The sequence below is a fragment of the Littorina saxatilis genome, linkage group LG9, assembly GCF_037325665.1.
Source record: "Littorina saxatilis isolate snail1 linkage group LG9, US_GU_Lsax_2.0, whole genome shotgun sequence".
Classification (NCBI taxonomy): Eukaryota; Metazoa; Mollusca; class Gastropoda; order Littorinimorpha; family Littorinidae; genus Littorina; species Littorina saxatilis.
The window spans coordinates 48,805,980-48,818,479 of record NC_090253.1 but is presented as its reverse complement, the minus strand read 5'-3'; the positions used below and the strand labels follow the sequence as shown (position 1 = coordinate 48,818,479).

The window sequence follows — 12,500 nt, the reverse complement described above, 5'->3', positions numbered from 1 at the left end:
CACTAAACATGTCAGCTACCCCTCACCCACCACCTTAAAACATGTCATCTTTAAATATCTCATCGAGCACGTGGGCCTGCACAAAACTGACTTTTTACAACAACAAAACAGTCATTTTCCGTCCTTCTCTCCCTATCTGCAAAAACCATATACAGATTAGTATTTTAGCGTCACAGAGAGTAAATTATGCGCTAACCTGGAAAGAACAACAGAGAGTATTTCATTCCACAACACAGACTCATCAACAGCGTTAAATAATGATTTATTACCTCAAAAGCCTATGATTGTACTCTCAATGGAAGCAAAGTCCGCTTCCTCCCTGGAACAGCCTCTGTTCGTCAACAGTGACCAAAAACCTCCAGAACCCCTTGTCGAATCCTTATGCGAAAGCCATCGCCGACGAAGGAATGTTGACGACTTGTCCTCAGCAAAACATGTGGCAGTGGAAGTTCCCCTAGAGTGCCGAATATAATATTCGGTGAAAAACCATCATACTCTAGAAACTGTATTAGATCCTTCCCCTTCTGCCGCTGGGTGTCAAGTGCCCCGTACTCGTGTCTCTGTCAGACAACCTAGCCAAAATACACGTGACTGACCTTGTCACCAAACCAGTCCAGCTATACACAATTTTGCCTCCCCAAGCAGAAAAAAGACACGAGAAACTCAATCCCTGAAAATCCCGTGTGCGCTGTCAGCGAAAAACCGTCAGCCCTATGATAGCAGAAACCCGCACTGTGAAGCTCGTGCGTTTCAAAACATCCGTGCTCGGGAGCACTGTCAGCAAACTCTGCTGTGTCCAATATCACGCACAGGCGCTTTCTATCATAACCGACCAAGAACAGGCACTCCACTGAGTGACACTTTCTTGGTCTCTGTCACCCGATCGTGACACACCTCCCCTCTTCAAGACGAAACCTCAGTTTCGCTCACAGTCATGTTCTCCTCTACAGCCCGAGAGAGAAAGTCAGCTCCAACATTGTTGGCGCCCGGAATGACGCGTACCGTGAATTGGTACGGTTGGAGAATCAACGCCCAGCGCATAAGTCTGGCGTTTGCCAACCTTGCAACCTGAAGATATTGCAGAGGTTGATGGTCCGTTTCCAGACAGAAAGGTCGTCCTCAAGAACGAGCAACCCCTCGTTTCACCCCTGATGACTGCAACCTTCTCTGTCTTCTTGTCTTTGTTCTTCTGGTCTTTGTTCTTCTCCCCGTAGGCTGTCCTCTCTATGTAGGCGCGCAGCAGGTTGGCATGGTACAGGCGTGCTTTCCCGTTCATGACGATCCTGTAGTCGTTCTGGCCCACTTTCGCTGTCACCTCAAAAGGTCCTTGCCACTGCAGTTGTAGCTTGTTGTGTTTGACAGGTAGAAGTAGCAACACCCGTTCTCCAATCTTGAAGCTGCGCGGCCGTGCCTTGCGGTCGAATCCTCGCGCGTAACGCTGTGCTGCTCTTCCCAGGTTCTCTTGAGCCAGTTTGCAGGTCTCTTCAATCCTGTTCCTGAGTTCTACGATGTAGGTCGCCGTCGTCTGCACCTCCTCGTCAGCTTCTTCGTCTGTCCAAGCCTGACGCAGGATAGCCATGGGACCGCGTACCTGTCTGCCGTACAACAACTCAAATGGGGAAAAGCCCAAGCTCTCCTGAGGAACCTCGCGGTATGCAAAAAGCAATGCTGGGATGTACCTGTCCCACGTGCGTGGTTTCTCCTGAGCTAGTTTCCTCAGCATGGTCTTCAAGGTGCCATTGAACCTTTCCACCAGTCCGTTGCACTGAGCATGGTAAGGAGTGGTGAAGTGCTGTTCCAGTGATAGCAGTCGTGCTGCCTCCGCCATCACTCCTCCCGTGAACTGCGTGCCTCTGTCGGTGAGTACCTCTGATGGAATTCCCAGCCGGGACCACATAGTAACCAGAGCCTCAGCTACTCGCGTGGCTTCAATCGATTTCAGAGGGATCGCCTCTGGGTATCGAGTAGCGTAGTCCACCATGGTCAAAATGTATCTGTTTCCGTCCTCAGACGCAGGCAAGATGGGCCCGATGATGTCCACTGCGACCCGACGAAAGGGTTCGTCGATGAGCGGCATCTTCTCTAAGGGGACCTTCCTCACCCTTCCTTTGGCAACCACCTTCTGGCACTTATCGCAGGACGCACAGAAACGTCGGACATCCGTGCAGATGCCTGGCCAGTAAAAGTGGCGCCAGACCCGATCCGTGGTCTTCTTGGTGCCAAGATGACCTCCCAGAATCGAGTCGTGTGCCGTTGCCATGACACCCTCGCGAAACTCGCGAGGCACGACAACCTGTTTGAATGTACCTTCTTGGTTGCTGAACTCCCGGTAGAGCAACTTCTTGTCCCTGAGGAACCTTGACCTCCCATGCTTCCCGCTCAGCTTCACCTTCCCCGACTTCGCGTGCTCCCGAGGAGTAGCTAAGGTCGGGTCAGAATCCTGAGCCTTCGCGAGAAGCGCGGGGGTCACGTTCCCCAGGGCAGCTCGTGCAGCAGGTAGGGGTTTGAGAGGTTTGTCCTCTCGCTCCGCCTGTGCCCGCGTGAGCACTGAAATGACGTCGGGAGACCGATAAACGGGAACCTCCCTGGTGACGCCGTCCACAAACTGAACCCGGTTTCCAATGAGCAAGTCGCATGGAGGATCGTCCATGACGACGGCCACAATGGTCCCCGTGAACAACGGTGTTACGACCTTGATCACTGCCGTGTTCAAGTCGTAAGCGTGAGATGCCTCGGCCATTCTCACCCTGATGCTGTCTCCTGTGTAGGCCATGGCTGGAACTAGACTCGCCCGAACCACTATCATGTCTGCTCCTGTGTCCCGCAGACCTTCGCCCTTCACTCCGTTAACGTAGACGTTGCAGTGGGGCTGGAAATGTTTCCTGGAGCACGGAACGCAGAGTTGTGGAATGGTGCATGAGCTCGTGACGTCCCTGAACTCCTCACTGCCAACGAAGTGAACGCCCTTCTGGTCAGCCTGTCTCTTGTGGCAGTCCTTCTTCACGTGGCCCCGCTTGTTGCAGTAGTAACACTGGATGTCAGTTCTGGAACTTGATCCTTTGTGTCCCTGATCGTCCTTCCCGTCCTTGGGTCCTGAAGAACCCGAATTTCCCGATTTTCCTGGCCGTGAGCCTGAGGATTTGCCGGAGATCGCCTGGGCGTCCTCGTGCACTCTGATCCAGTCGGCTGCTTCCTGAGTAGTCTTAGGCTGGTGTTCCTGCACGAAGGTCACCACCTCAGGTCGCAGGCTGGACATCAGTTGCTCCATGACAATGAGGTCGGCAAGGTCGTTGACGGTCCAGTCCTTTTCGGCCATCTCCACCCAGCGCCGCAGGTAGAGATTAAGGCGTGCCACAAACTGATGACTCAGCTCGCCGCTCAGTCTCTTGCTGTTACGCAGACGTCGTCTGTAGGCTTCAGCAGTCAGGTTGAAGCGCTGGAGTAACGCCTTCTTTAGTGCCTGATAGTCTCTCGCCTCGTCGTCCTCCAAAGCGTTGTAGAGCTGCAATGCGCGTCCCTTTAAGCAGGTGCTAAGGCGGCTAGCCCACGTGGCCTCTTCCCACTTCTGGTCAGATGCAATGCGCTCAAACCGGCGTAAAAAGTCGTCGAGCTCGTCCTTGTCATCGTCGAACGTCGGCAGTCTCGTACGGTCAGCAACAAACGTCGGCGCGCTAGCCTGAGTAAGCGTACCCTTCTCTGCCTGTAGCTTAGCTAGTTCTAGCTGGTGATCGCGTTCGGCCTGTTTGTCCTGTCTGTCACGTTCTGCCTGTCGTTCCTGTCTCTCAAGCTCGTCTTTCCTTTCCTGTCTGTCTCGTTCGGCCTGTCGTTCGGCCTGTCGTTCCCTTTCTTGTCTGTCAAGTTCGTCCTTCTTGTCCTGTCTGTCACGTTCGGCCTGTCGTTCTTGTCTGTCAAGCTCTTCTTTTCTCGTCTGTCGCTCTATGTCTTCCTTACGTTCTAACTCCTTGCGCTTAAGCAAACTACGCGCTCTAACGCGTGCGTCTCGCTCTGTCTGTTCCTCGCTACCAGGAGTCTCAAAAGTTAATCTCTTCGTAGGAGATCCCCCTGTAGCCATGGTTAGTTTAGCAAAGCTTTATCACAAAAGTAAGTCTAACGCAGCTATAGCTAGAATACGCGGTGACGAAAGCGGTGGATACAAAAATCCAGCAACCGGAAAATGCAGAAGAAAAATCCAAACGGTGTAGAACAAAACGCGTAGCCTACTTTATGGCTGCTTTTTGCGGTGAAACAAAGTGTTTCCCACAGCCGTGGCCTACTTTATCGGCTGCTTTTTGCGGTGAAACAGAGTGTCTCCCACAGCCTTGGTTAGGACAGAAGTCCTCGGACCCTTCCCCCCCAAAATTCCAACAAAGTCAAAATATGGAGAAAAATCCAAGTAAAACAAGACGGTAGAAAATGTAACCTGTTACAGAATGCGAAACAACAATGTAGAGAAAACTGAGTAAAACGAATAACAAATCCGCTAACCCTGCTCAGCTCTCTGCAACGGAAAACTCTGAACGTACAACAACAAAGATTCACAAACAAAGGAAAGGGAAGTAATCACAGTTAGCGCATACAATAACTCACAAATTACAATTTACATTTCCTGCAAGATGTGAATCGCTCAAGGTGTGGTATATGATCAAAACTATGCAAAAAAGGGTAGCACCAAGCAGAAAATAAGTCGAGCACTGACGAGATTATCTGCTCTTAGTTATCCTTAATTGGTGGGTCTTTATCAGTTGGAAATTAACTGAGTAAATCCCGGCTTGGCCCCCATGTGTCACGTTTCAATATATCACTTAAGGTGATTATGAACCGGTTAATTACTACTAATTAACTAACCACACCACGATCCACTCTCGCAGGCATACAATTAAATAGAGTCAACAAAAGTATAAGTTTCAGACGCCTGTTTATGTATAAACTCTCCACCTCCCTCGAGCCTTCACTCAAAATATGTTCCTTTTACGTTCTCAACACGTAAAAGGCCAGTGTTCACTGACAAAATGCCAGTAGTATGTAGAAAATTATAGGAACACGCTGAACCCGTGTAAATATAGTTAAATGTGAATGTTCTGTTCGAAAAGCTCTAGTTCGTGCAGGTGTCACACACCCCACGTTGTCGCTACTCCAATGAAATCATAGATACGAAAAGACAACGGTGGTCAACGGGGTGCGTACGACATGGTGCACTTAGCTTTATCTCTGCTGCTGCTGCTTAGCCGGTATGCTGGTTAGTCGGTCCGCTGGTTAGCCGGTTCGCTGGTTAGCCGGTCCGCTGGTTAGCCGGTCTCCTGGTTAGCCGGTCTCCTGGTTAGCGTAGCTTCATCAGTTCCCGCCAGAGTCAGCCGTGCAGATGTCACAGGAACACGAAACGAACGAATCGGATCGAACGAACGAAGGCTGCAAACAGAAAGCATCGGTGCACTAAACATGTCAGCTACCCCTCACCCACCACCTTAAAACATGTCATCTTTAAATATCTCATCGAGCACGTGGGCCTGCACAAAACTGACTTTTTACAACAACAAAACAGTCATTTTCCGTCCTTCTCTCCCTATCTGCAAAAACCATATACAGATTAGTATTTTAGCGTCACAGAGAGTAAATTATGCGCTAACCTGGAAAGAACAACAGAGAGTATTTCATTCCACAACACAGACTCATCAACAGCGTTAAATAATGATTTATTACCTCAAAAGCCTATGATTGTACTCTCAATGGAAGCAAAGTCCGCTTCCTCCCTGGAACAGCCTCTGTTCGTCAACAGTGACCAAAACCCTCCAGAACCCCTTGTCGAATCCTTATGCGAAAGCCATCGCCGACGAAGGAATGTTGACGACTTGTCCTCAGCAAAACATGTGGCAGTGGAAGTTCCCCTAGAGTGCCGAATATAATATTCGGTGAAAAACCATCATACTCTAGAAACTGTATTAGATCCTTCCCCTTCTGCCGCTGGGTGTCAAGTGCCCCGTACTCGTGTCTCTGTCAGACAACCTAGCCAAAATACACGTGACTGACCTTGTCACAAAACCAGTCCAGCTATACACAATTTTGCCTCCCCAAGCAGAAAAAAGACACGAGAAACTCAATCCCTGAAAATCCCGTGTGCGCTGTCAGCGAAAAACCGTCAGCCCTATGATAGCAGAAACCCGCACTGTGAAGCTCGTGCGTTTCAAAACATCCGTGCTCGGGAGCACTGTCAGCAAACTCTGCTGTGTCCAATATCACGCACAGGCGCTTTCTATCATAACCGACCAAGAACAGGCACTCCACTGAGTGACACTTTCTTGGTCTCTGTCACCCGATCGTGACAACAATCATAAGTGCGATGAACTGTGCAATAAGGTTGTTATTAGTAAAGTTATTGTCATAGTCTTCTCGCGTTTTGTTTTATGTAGTTTAATGATGTGATATATATAGAGATTACAACACGAGTGGGTTTTTATATGGCTTGTATTTCAGTCAAGACTCAGCGGATACATATAAAGGGACTCACGAGCCTCTGGCGAGTGAGTCCCTTTGATATTCCCGCTAGGTCTTGACTGAAATACAAGCCATATAAAAACAATCACGAGTGATGTAACCTGTATATCCCATGAAGATCTAAAAGACAAAGTGTGACGGAAACATCAAGCTTTAATTGTCTGTTCAGATGAGGCACTGTGGGCTTAACCTTTACACATACCTTATTCTAAAGGCAAGCCTGTTGATCTATGTTAAGTCGGTGCATAATGGTGGCTTGGCTGTCCACGTCAGTTGAAAGCCTCTTACACGGATTTGACTGAATACCTAGTGGTTACACACGCATCTCCTGAGATCTTGGACACCTTCATCGTCTAAAGGGCCTAAGTACTGCGCCGCAGAAGAGCTAGAAATACTCGCAAAATGCATTAAACAGCTTGTCCAGAGAACAATCGTAGTCGATGATGTACCGATATGGGCGTGTGTACCGAAAAAAGCACGCCTGTAACTTCACATGAGCATAACCTGAACATATTAGCAGTGCTGGTCGGACGGACTGGGTTTTTAACGATTCGCGGCTAGTTTGACTTCTGTTTGACAACGAGAGCACACACTCACACACACACAGCTTGTCATGTTGATCACAAGAGAGAAATAGGACAGCGAATAGAAGGAAACAGATGTATAAGTTACAGCTCCGTCTATCCATGGTATTGCCTGATATTTTGTCGAGACGTCAATGAATATGATGACGTCACTCGAGGCTCTGCCGAGAGTGACGTCATTATATTCTTTCACCCCGTCGAGACAAAATATCACGCGATACCATGGATGGACGGAGCTGTAACTTATACATCTGTTTCCTTCTATTCGCTGTCCTCGACGGGGTGAAAGAATATAATGACGTCACTCTCGGCAGAGCCTCGAGTGACGTCATCATATTCATTGACGTCTCGACAAAATATCAGGCGATACCATGGATGGACGGAGCTGTAACGTATATATATGGCATGACCAAAGTAAAGAGAATTTGTCATGGGATGTGGAAACAAATCATTGGAAATTCACCATGGGCAATCAACCCAAGCCTAGAAGTTGTAGAACTATATTTTGTTTCAGTCTTGGCAAGGCCAGTTTTGTCCAGTTCCGGAAAATACATCATGAATTCATTCACCATGCCGAGACGAAAAAAACAATTCCATGGATGAAAACGTATAAGCTTATATCCCGTGACGCATCAAAGCTAAATTTTGTTTTGAAATGTCTTCACAACGTACAGATAACTTATAACGACATAATCGCTTTCACAAGACAGGAAAAACGCACATTTTGTTTTTCGTCTGCTACAAATCTAGTCTTGTTGGTTGACGGAGAGAATAAAGCTTCAATCGTACCTTCATCAACAGGAATAAATGCTCAATCCGCTGTCAGTTCGCAACTGAACCTTGTTTTTTTTCTTTAACTTTTTGGTTAACATTGAAACGGCAATCCAAAAGAGTGTTTCAGCTGTTTCAAGACACAGGCTTAGCTCCTTTTTGGCTCACGTAAGTGTAGCCTATGCGATCGTAACTTTGTCTGTCTGTGCGTGCGTGCGTGCGTGCGTCTGTGCGTGTGTATGTCTGTGGTAGAAAGTCTAACATTTGAAGACGTCACATTACATTGACGTCACATTATGACGTAAGAGGGTTAGACGTCACGCGAAGGAAGTACTGACAGTCTCGGTCATTATTATTTTGAGCGCGCCGAGACTAGTTGGCAGTCGTGTCCTTGTAAGTAGGCTACATGCAGACAGACAGATCTAGATCTAGTGTCTCGCTTTCTTGCACAGTTTCACCTATGCTCTTTCTGTGTGTGTGTGTGTGTGTGTGTGTGTGTGTGTGTGTGTGTGTGTGTGTGTGTGTGTGTGTGTGTGTGTGTGTGTGTGTGTGTGTGTGTGTGTGTGTGTGTGTGTGTGTGTGTGTGTGTGTGTGTGACGGAGTGATTGAGTTTGTGTTACTGTTTGTCGATTTCTTACGTGAGCCTTGATGGCTTCGCCTCTTGTCTTGAGTTGCTTTTCAGTCTAAAATGACACCGGAAGCGAACAAATTGTAGCGTATACTGGCGTCACAAAAATACGTCATGACAAAGTTACACGCAAAGCGAAAGAGACTTTGACGTCATTTACTTTTGTTCGGAATTTTCCGTCTGTTCCCAGCTTGTATGTGTTATAAGAGTGCAATTGTTACATTATAGATGTAACAAGAGAACAATGGAAATACAAGAAATATACCTAGAGTACATTTACAGAGACAAAGAAGGGAGGTCATGGGATATATATATATATATATATGTGCTCATTGATTTCTCGTTCGAGATAATTCAGTTGTCCATGTCTATGTCAGTACAAGCAATGTGCAAGTCTATGAATATTCAGCAGGCTCAGCACCTGGGGTCATGCAAACAGACGACACAATAGAAAACCTGGCCGTGATCTTAACCAAGAAATTGTCCGGTAAGTCTGAAATGTTATTCGATTGGGTGTTGAGGATGCGCACTGTGCGTGATGGCTTAGAGGGGAGGGGGGGGGGGGGAGCTGGGCGGTTTTGCTTTTTGTTTTTTGGGGGAGGGGTGTGTTTTGTGAGTTTAGCATGAATATAATGTTTGAGTTATTAAACGGCTGGGTTTTTTTGTCAATTGCTTGTCGTTGTATTTTTGTTGTTGAGGGGGGAGATGATGGTACAGGTAATGGTTTTGATGATGCAGATGACGACAAAGACGACGGGGGAAACGATCATGATGGCGATAATTGAGATGTTGACGTGTTCTCACATTCAGCAAATATTCGACTGAACGTATTCCAATGTAAAAGAACAAAAGTGTCCACTGGGAATAAGTAAGTGTTCCGCGGACTAGCATCTCTAGGAACAATAGTCGTAGACTTTGAGCGGACTAATTTTTTCTAGGACATAAAGTCCTAGCCTCCTTTTAGGGGTCGGACTTTGGGTCCTGGGGGATATATTTTCATTTTACAGATACCTCGACGAATGTGTCCCAGTTGTCCGCTCACGGCCGCGTTAGAAATAAAGACACATACAAATCGTCGATTTTCATTGCTTCCCCGTTGGTGCAGTGTGTACGGTGTTGGGTTCAGAGTGTGCAGGTCTTGCGTTCCATGTAGGCTTTTGACGTAATTGGTTCACCTTATTTAAACCCTCTATACACAAGTCTATGATGTTCTTGTTCCAGTGCACGTGATGTCCTTGGCGTATTGGGTTTTTTCCCAGGCGTTTTCGTGCAATACTGTGTTGTTCTCTTCCTTTTGCAGATTTCCCATCCGAAAAAGGTGGTCTGACGACAAAGCAATGCAAGACGGTAACATATGCGTGTAAGGAAACAGACGTTTTCTTTATATAACTGTTAAGGTATGCGCTGTATAAAAGTTGTTGAGGGCCGCAGGAGCGGCCGTCTCTTATGGTCTGTTCGATGCAGTGACATGGGGCATCGCAAGTCGCTGTTCTCACGTGACTCGTCTCCCGTTTCTTAGACGCAAATATCGGCGAGTGGGGCGAGAAAGTAGCGTTGATTGGGCAATTATCGCCGTGAGGAACGCACGGCAGCAGTGGAACACAGAAGTGATGTTAAGTGATGTTGACATGGCAGACTTTTAACCAACTTTTCCGCAACTTGTATTGGTTTGAAATCGCTCCCGATTTGTTGAGGCCAGTGGGCGAAGGGTCTGCCATGTGAACGGCCCCGACGATTTAGGTTCTGTTTAGAGCAGCTTTCTACCAACTTCAGGGTCGAAGCCTGTGCTCTACTCGAAGCAGCCAGCACCCTCAACAAATCCGAAAGGACATTCCAGCCAAGCGTCTTCCTGACGGACTGCAGATCTCTGCTCCAGAGCCTCCAAGATAACGATAACAGAAGTCAACTGCAGGGAGACATCAGAAGAGAGTTTGAACAACTCAGCGCCAGAACAACCATATCCCAACAGTGGATACTCTCTCATTGCAGACTGTATAAAAATTTAGAGGCAGACAGGCTCTCCATAGTAGGCAGCACCTTGAATGAGACAGACCCCCCAGTCTTCTACCATGAAGTGAAGACCATCCCCAAGAGATGTCTCCACACCCAGTGGAAGAACTGTCTGAGCATCCACGCAGAAGATGATGACCTCGAACACCTCACAAGAGCACAACAGGTTACTATCTTCAGGCTCCGGATCGGTCACAATTAAGCGCTCATGTACAGAATCATAATCTACCACACAGACGAATGCTCGTGTGGAACAGGCAGGCAGACCCCAGAGCATGTTCTCCAGACATGCCCAACTTTTGCGGGGCTAAAGCTATGTTTCCATTAGTGATGCGGTGGCTGCACGACGGCAATAAACACGAGATGCCGCTAGCGAATTTCGCCGTTAGTGTTTCCATCAAAAGCGGCGCGGTAGGCGGATGTTTGTTCTTTCTGGCTTTACTTCTTCTTATAAATCGGTCAAAAACTCACACAACCATGCCGTAATTTGGAGAAACTATATTTGAAGCTTCTTATGTTGGTTAGTAAATAGAAATGACGAGAAATATAAGAAAAAAACTCTTTTATTTCAGCAAAATACTCAAAAAGCGGAGCGAACCCGGTGCCTTTGACAACCTTTGAAGAAATTCTTGCTGGACTATGTGCAGCTCATGGAATACATGTATTTGACGAAAAAACAGTCAAAATAGACCATAAACCTGGTTATGAAGGGTCCTCGAATATTTTGAAAGACTTTGACCACGCCTACTTTGGACGCGAATACCGCGCGGCAGCAGAATCTTGACGCTGAACCGTCGCGCGGCACGTCGCCGCCGCTCCGCCGTCGTGTCGCGCATATGGAAACACGCGTTCTTGGTTACTACTGTTGCGATCGGTTTTGCCGCTGCTGCCACCTCGCCGCAACCATCGTGCCGCCGTCGCGTCGATCGCTATATGGAAACATCGCTAAAGAAGTGAATTCTGGCCAGAGATGGTCGACCTAAAGGAGAAACTGTGGGGCTCAGCGGAGTCCCTGCGGCGAACTGCAGACTGCGTCACGTCAACAATCTTGACAGTCTAGCATGGCAACAGGAACGCAGAAGAAGAAGAAGAAATGTTCAGCAGCGACTTAAAAACTCAGTAAAGTGCTGCTCGACTGGGCCGTGACTTGGCGCACATTTTGCGCAGAATTTCCTTATCGCGCTTACTGATTGATTAGCTCTGGACACACTGCTCTTCCCGCATTAGGAGGTAGCTGCGATAGCTTAAGTGGCCTTCAAGTCTGGCGATTATCGCCGCTTGAGCGTTGAGCTGTTCACATTGGCAGCGATTTTGATTTGACTTGGCGCCGATTAAAATCGCTTGAAAGTTTGGGGAAAGTTGGTATAAGGTATGCTATACTGAACGGCAAAAGTTAGGGACCGCCATTAAAAAACCCAGCTGACTTCATCTGTGCCAAACTCCTTGTTCCTAAGTTTATAAAACCAAATGGCTGTCAGGCCGTACACACCAGTGGGTGAGCAATGCTGTGTTAGCAGGAAACTTGCTCGGGATCCACGGAGGCCTGGCTAGGGCACGAGACAGAAACTGCCAAACTGCAAAACGTGGACCATTTTTACGCTGGCGCGTGGGCAAGCCTGGGCGGGAAAGATGAAACATTCGTTATGCACGTGCAGGGGGGATGTGTTGAGAGTGAACTGTTGTCACCAGTTAGGCTTTATAACCCTTCGATTTTCCGCTAGCCACCATCTTCTCACTATGCCTCCCAGACGAAAGGTGACCACCTTCAACAAAGCCCGGGCCATCGCATGGCTGCAAGACGGCGTAAGCAAGCGATACGTGGGCAGACGACTTGGAGTGTCCCATTCTGTCGTGGTCAGGCTGCATCAGAAGTTCCAGGCCACCAACAGCGTTCTGGAGAGGCCCAGGTCAGGACGGCCTGGTTTTGTCAAGGGCGATCCCTAACTTTTGCCGTTCAGTATATGTGAACAGCTCTTTAGTCTCGATCACTTCACCTCTCTGACCATAGCCTGTGGCTG

At 48.0% G+C, this 12,500-nt stretch overlaps 1 protein-coding gene across 2 annotated transcripts in view; it reads left to right on the top strand.

Moving 5' to 3' along the window:
- The window catches only part of LOC138976334 (uncharacterized), a 29,661-nt gene that overhangs the window by 10,433 nt on the left and 6,728 nt on the right, over nt 1–12,500 (top strand). Inside the window, exons 4-5 of one of the 2 annotated variants that reach the window (XM_070349201.1) lie at nt 8,885–8,959; nt 9,773–9,832. In XM_070349201.1, coding sequence (XP_070205302.1) covers nt 8,885–8,959; nt 9,773–9,832 — 135 coding nt within the window. Of the gene's footprint in view, nt 1–8,881; nt 8,960–9,772; nt 9,833–12,500 lie in introns of both variants that reach the window. The other variant, XM_070349200.1, reaches the window with a different exon arrangement.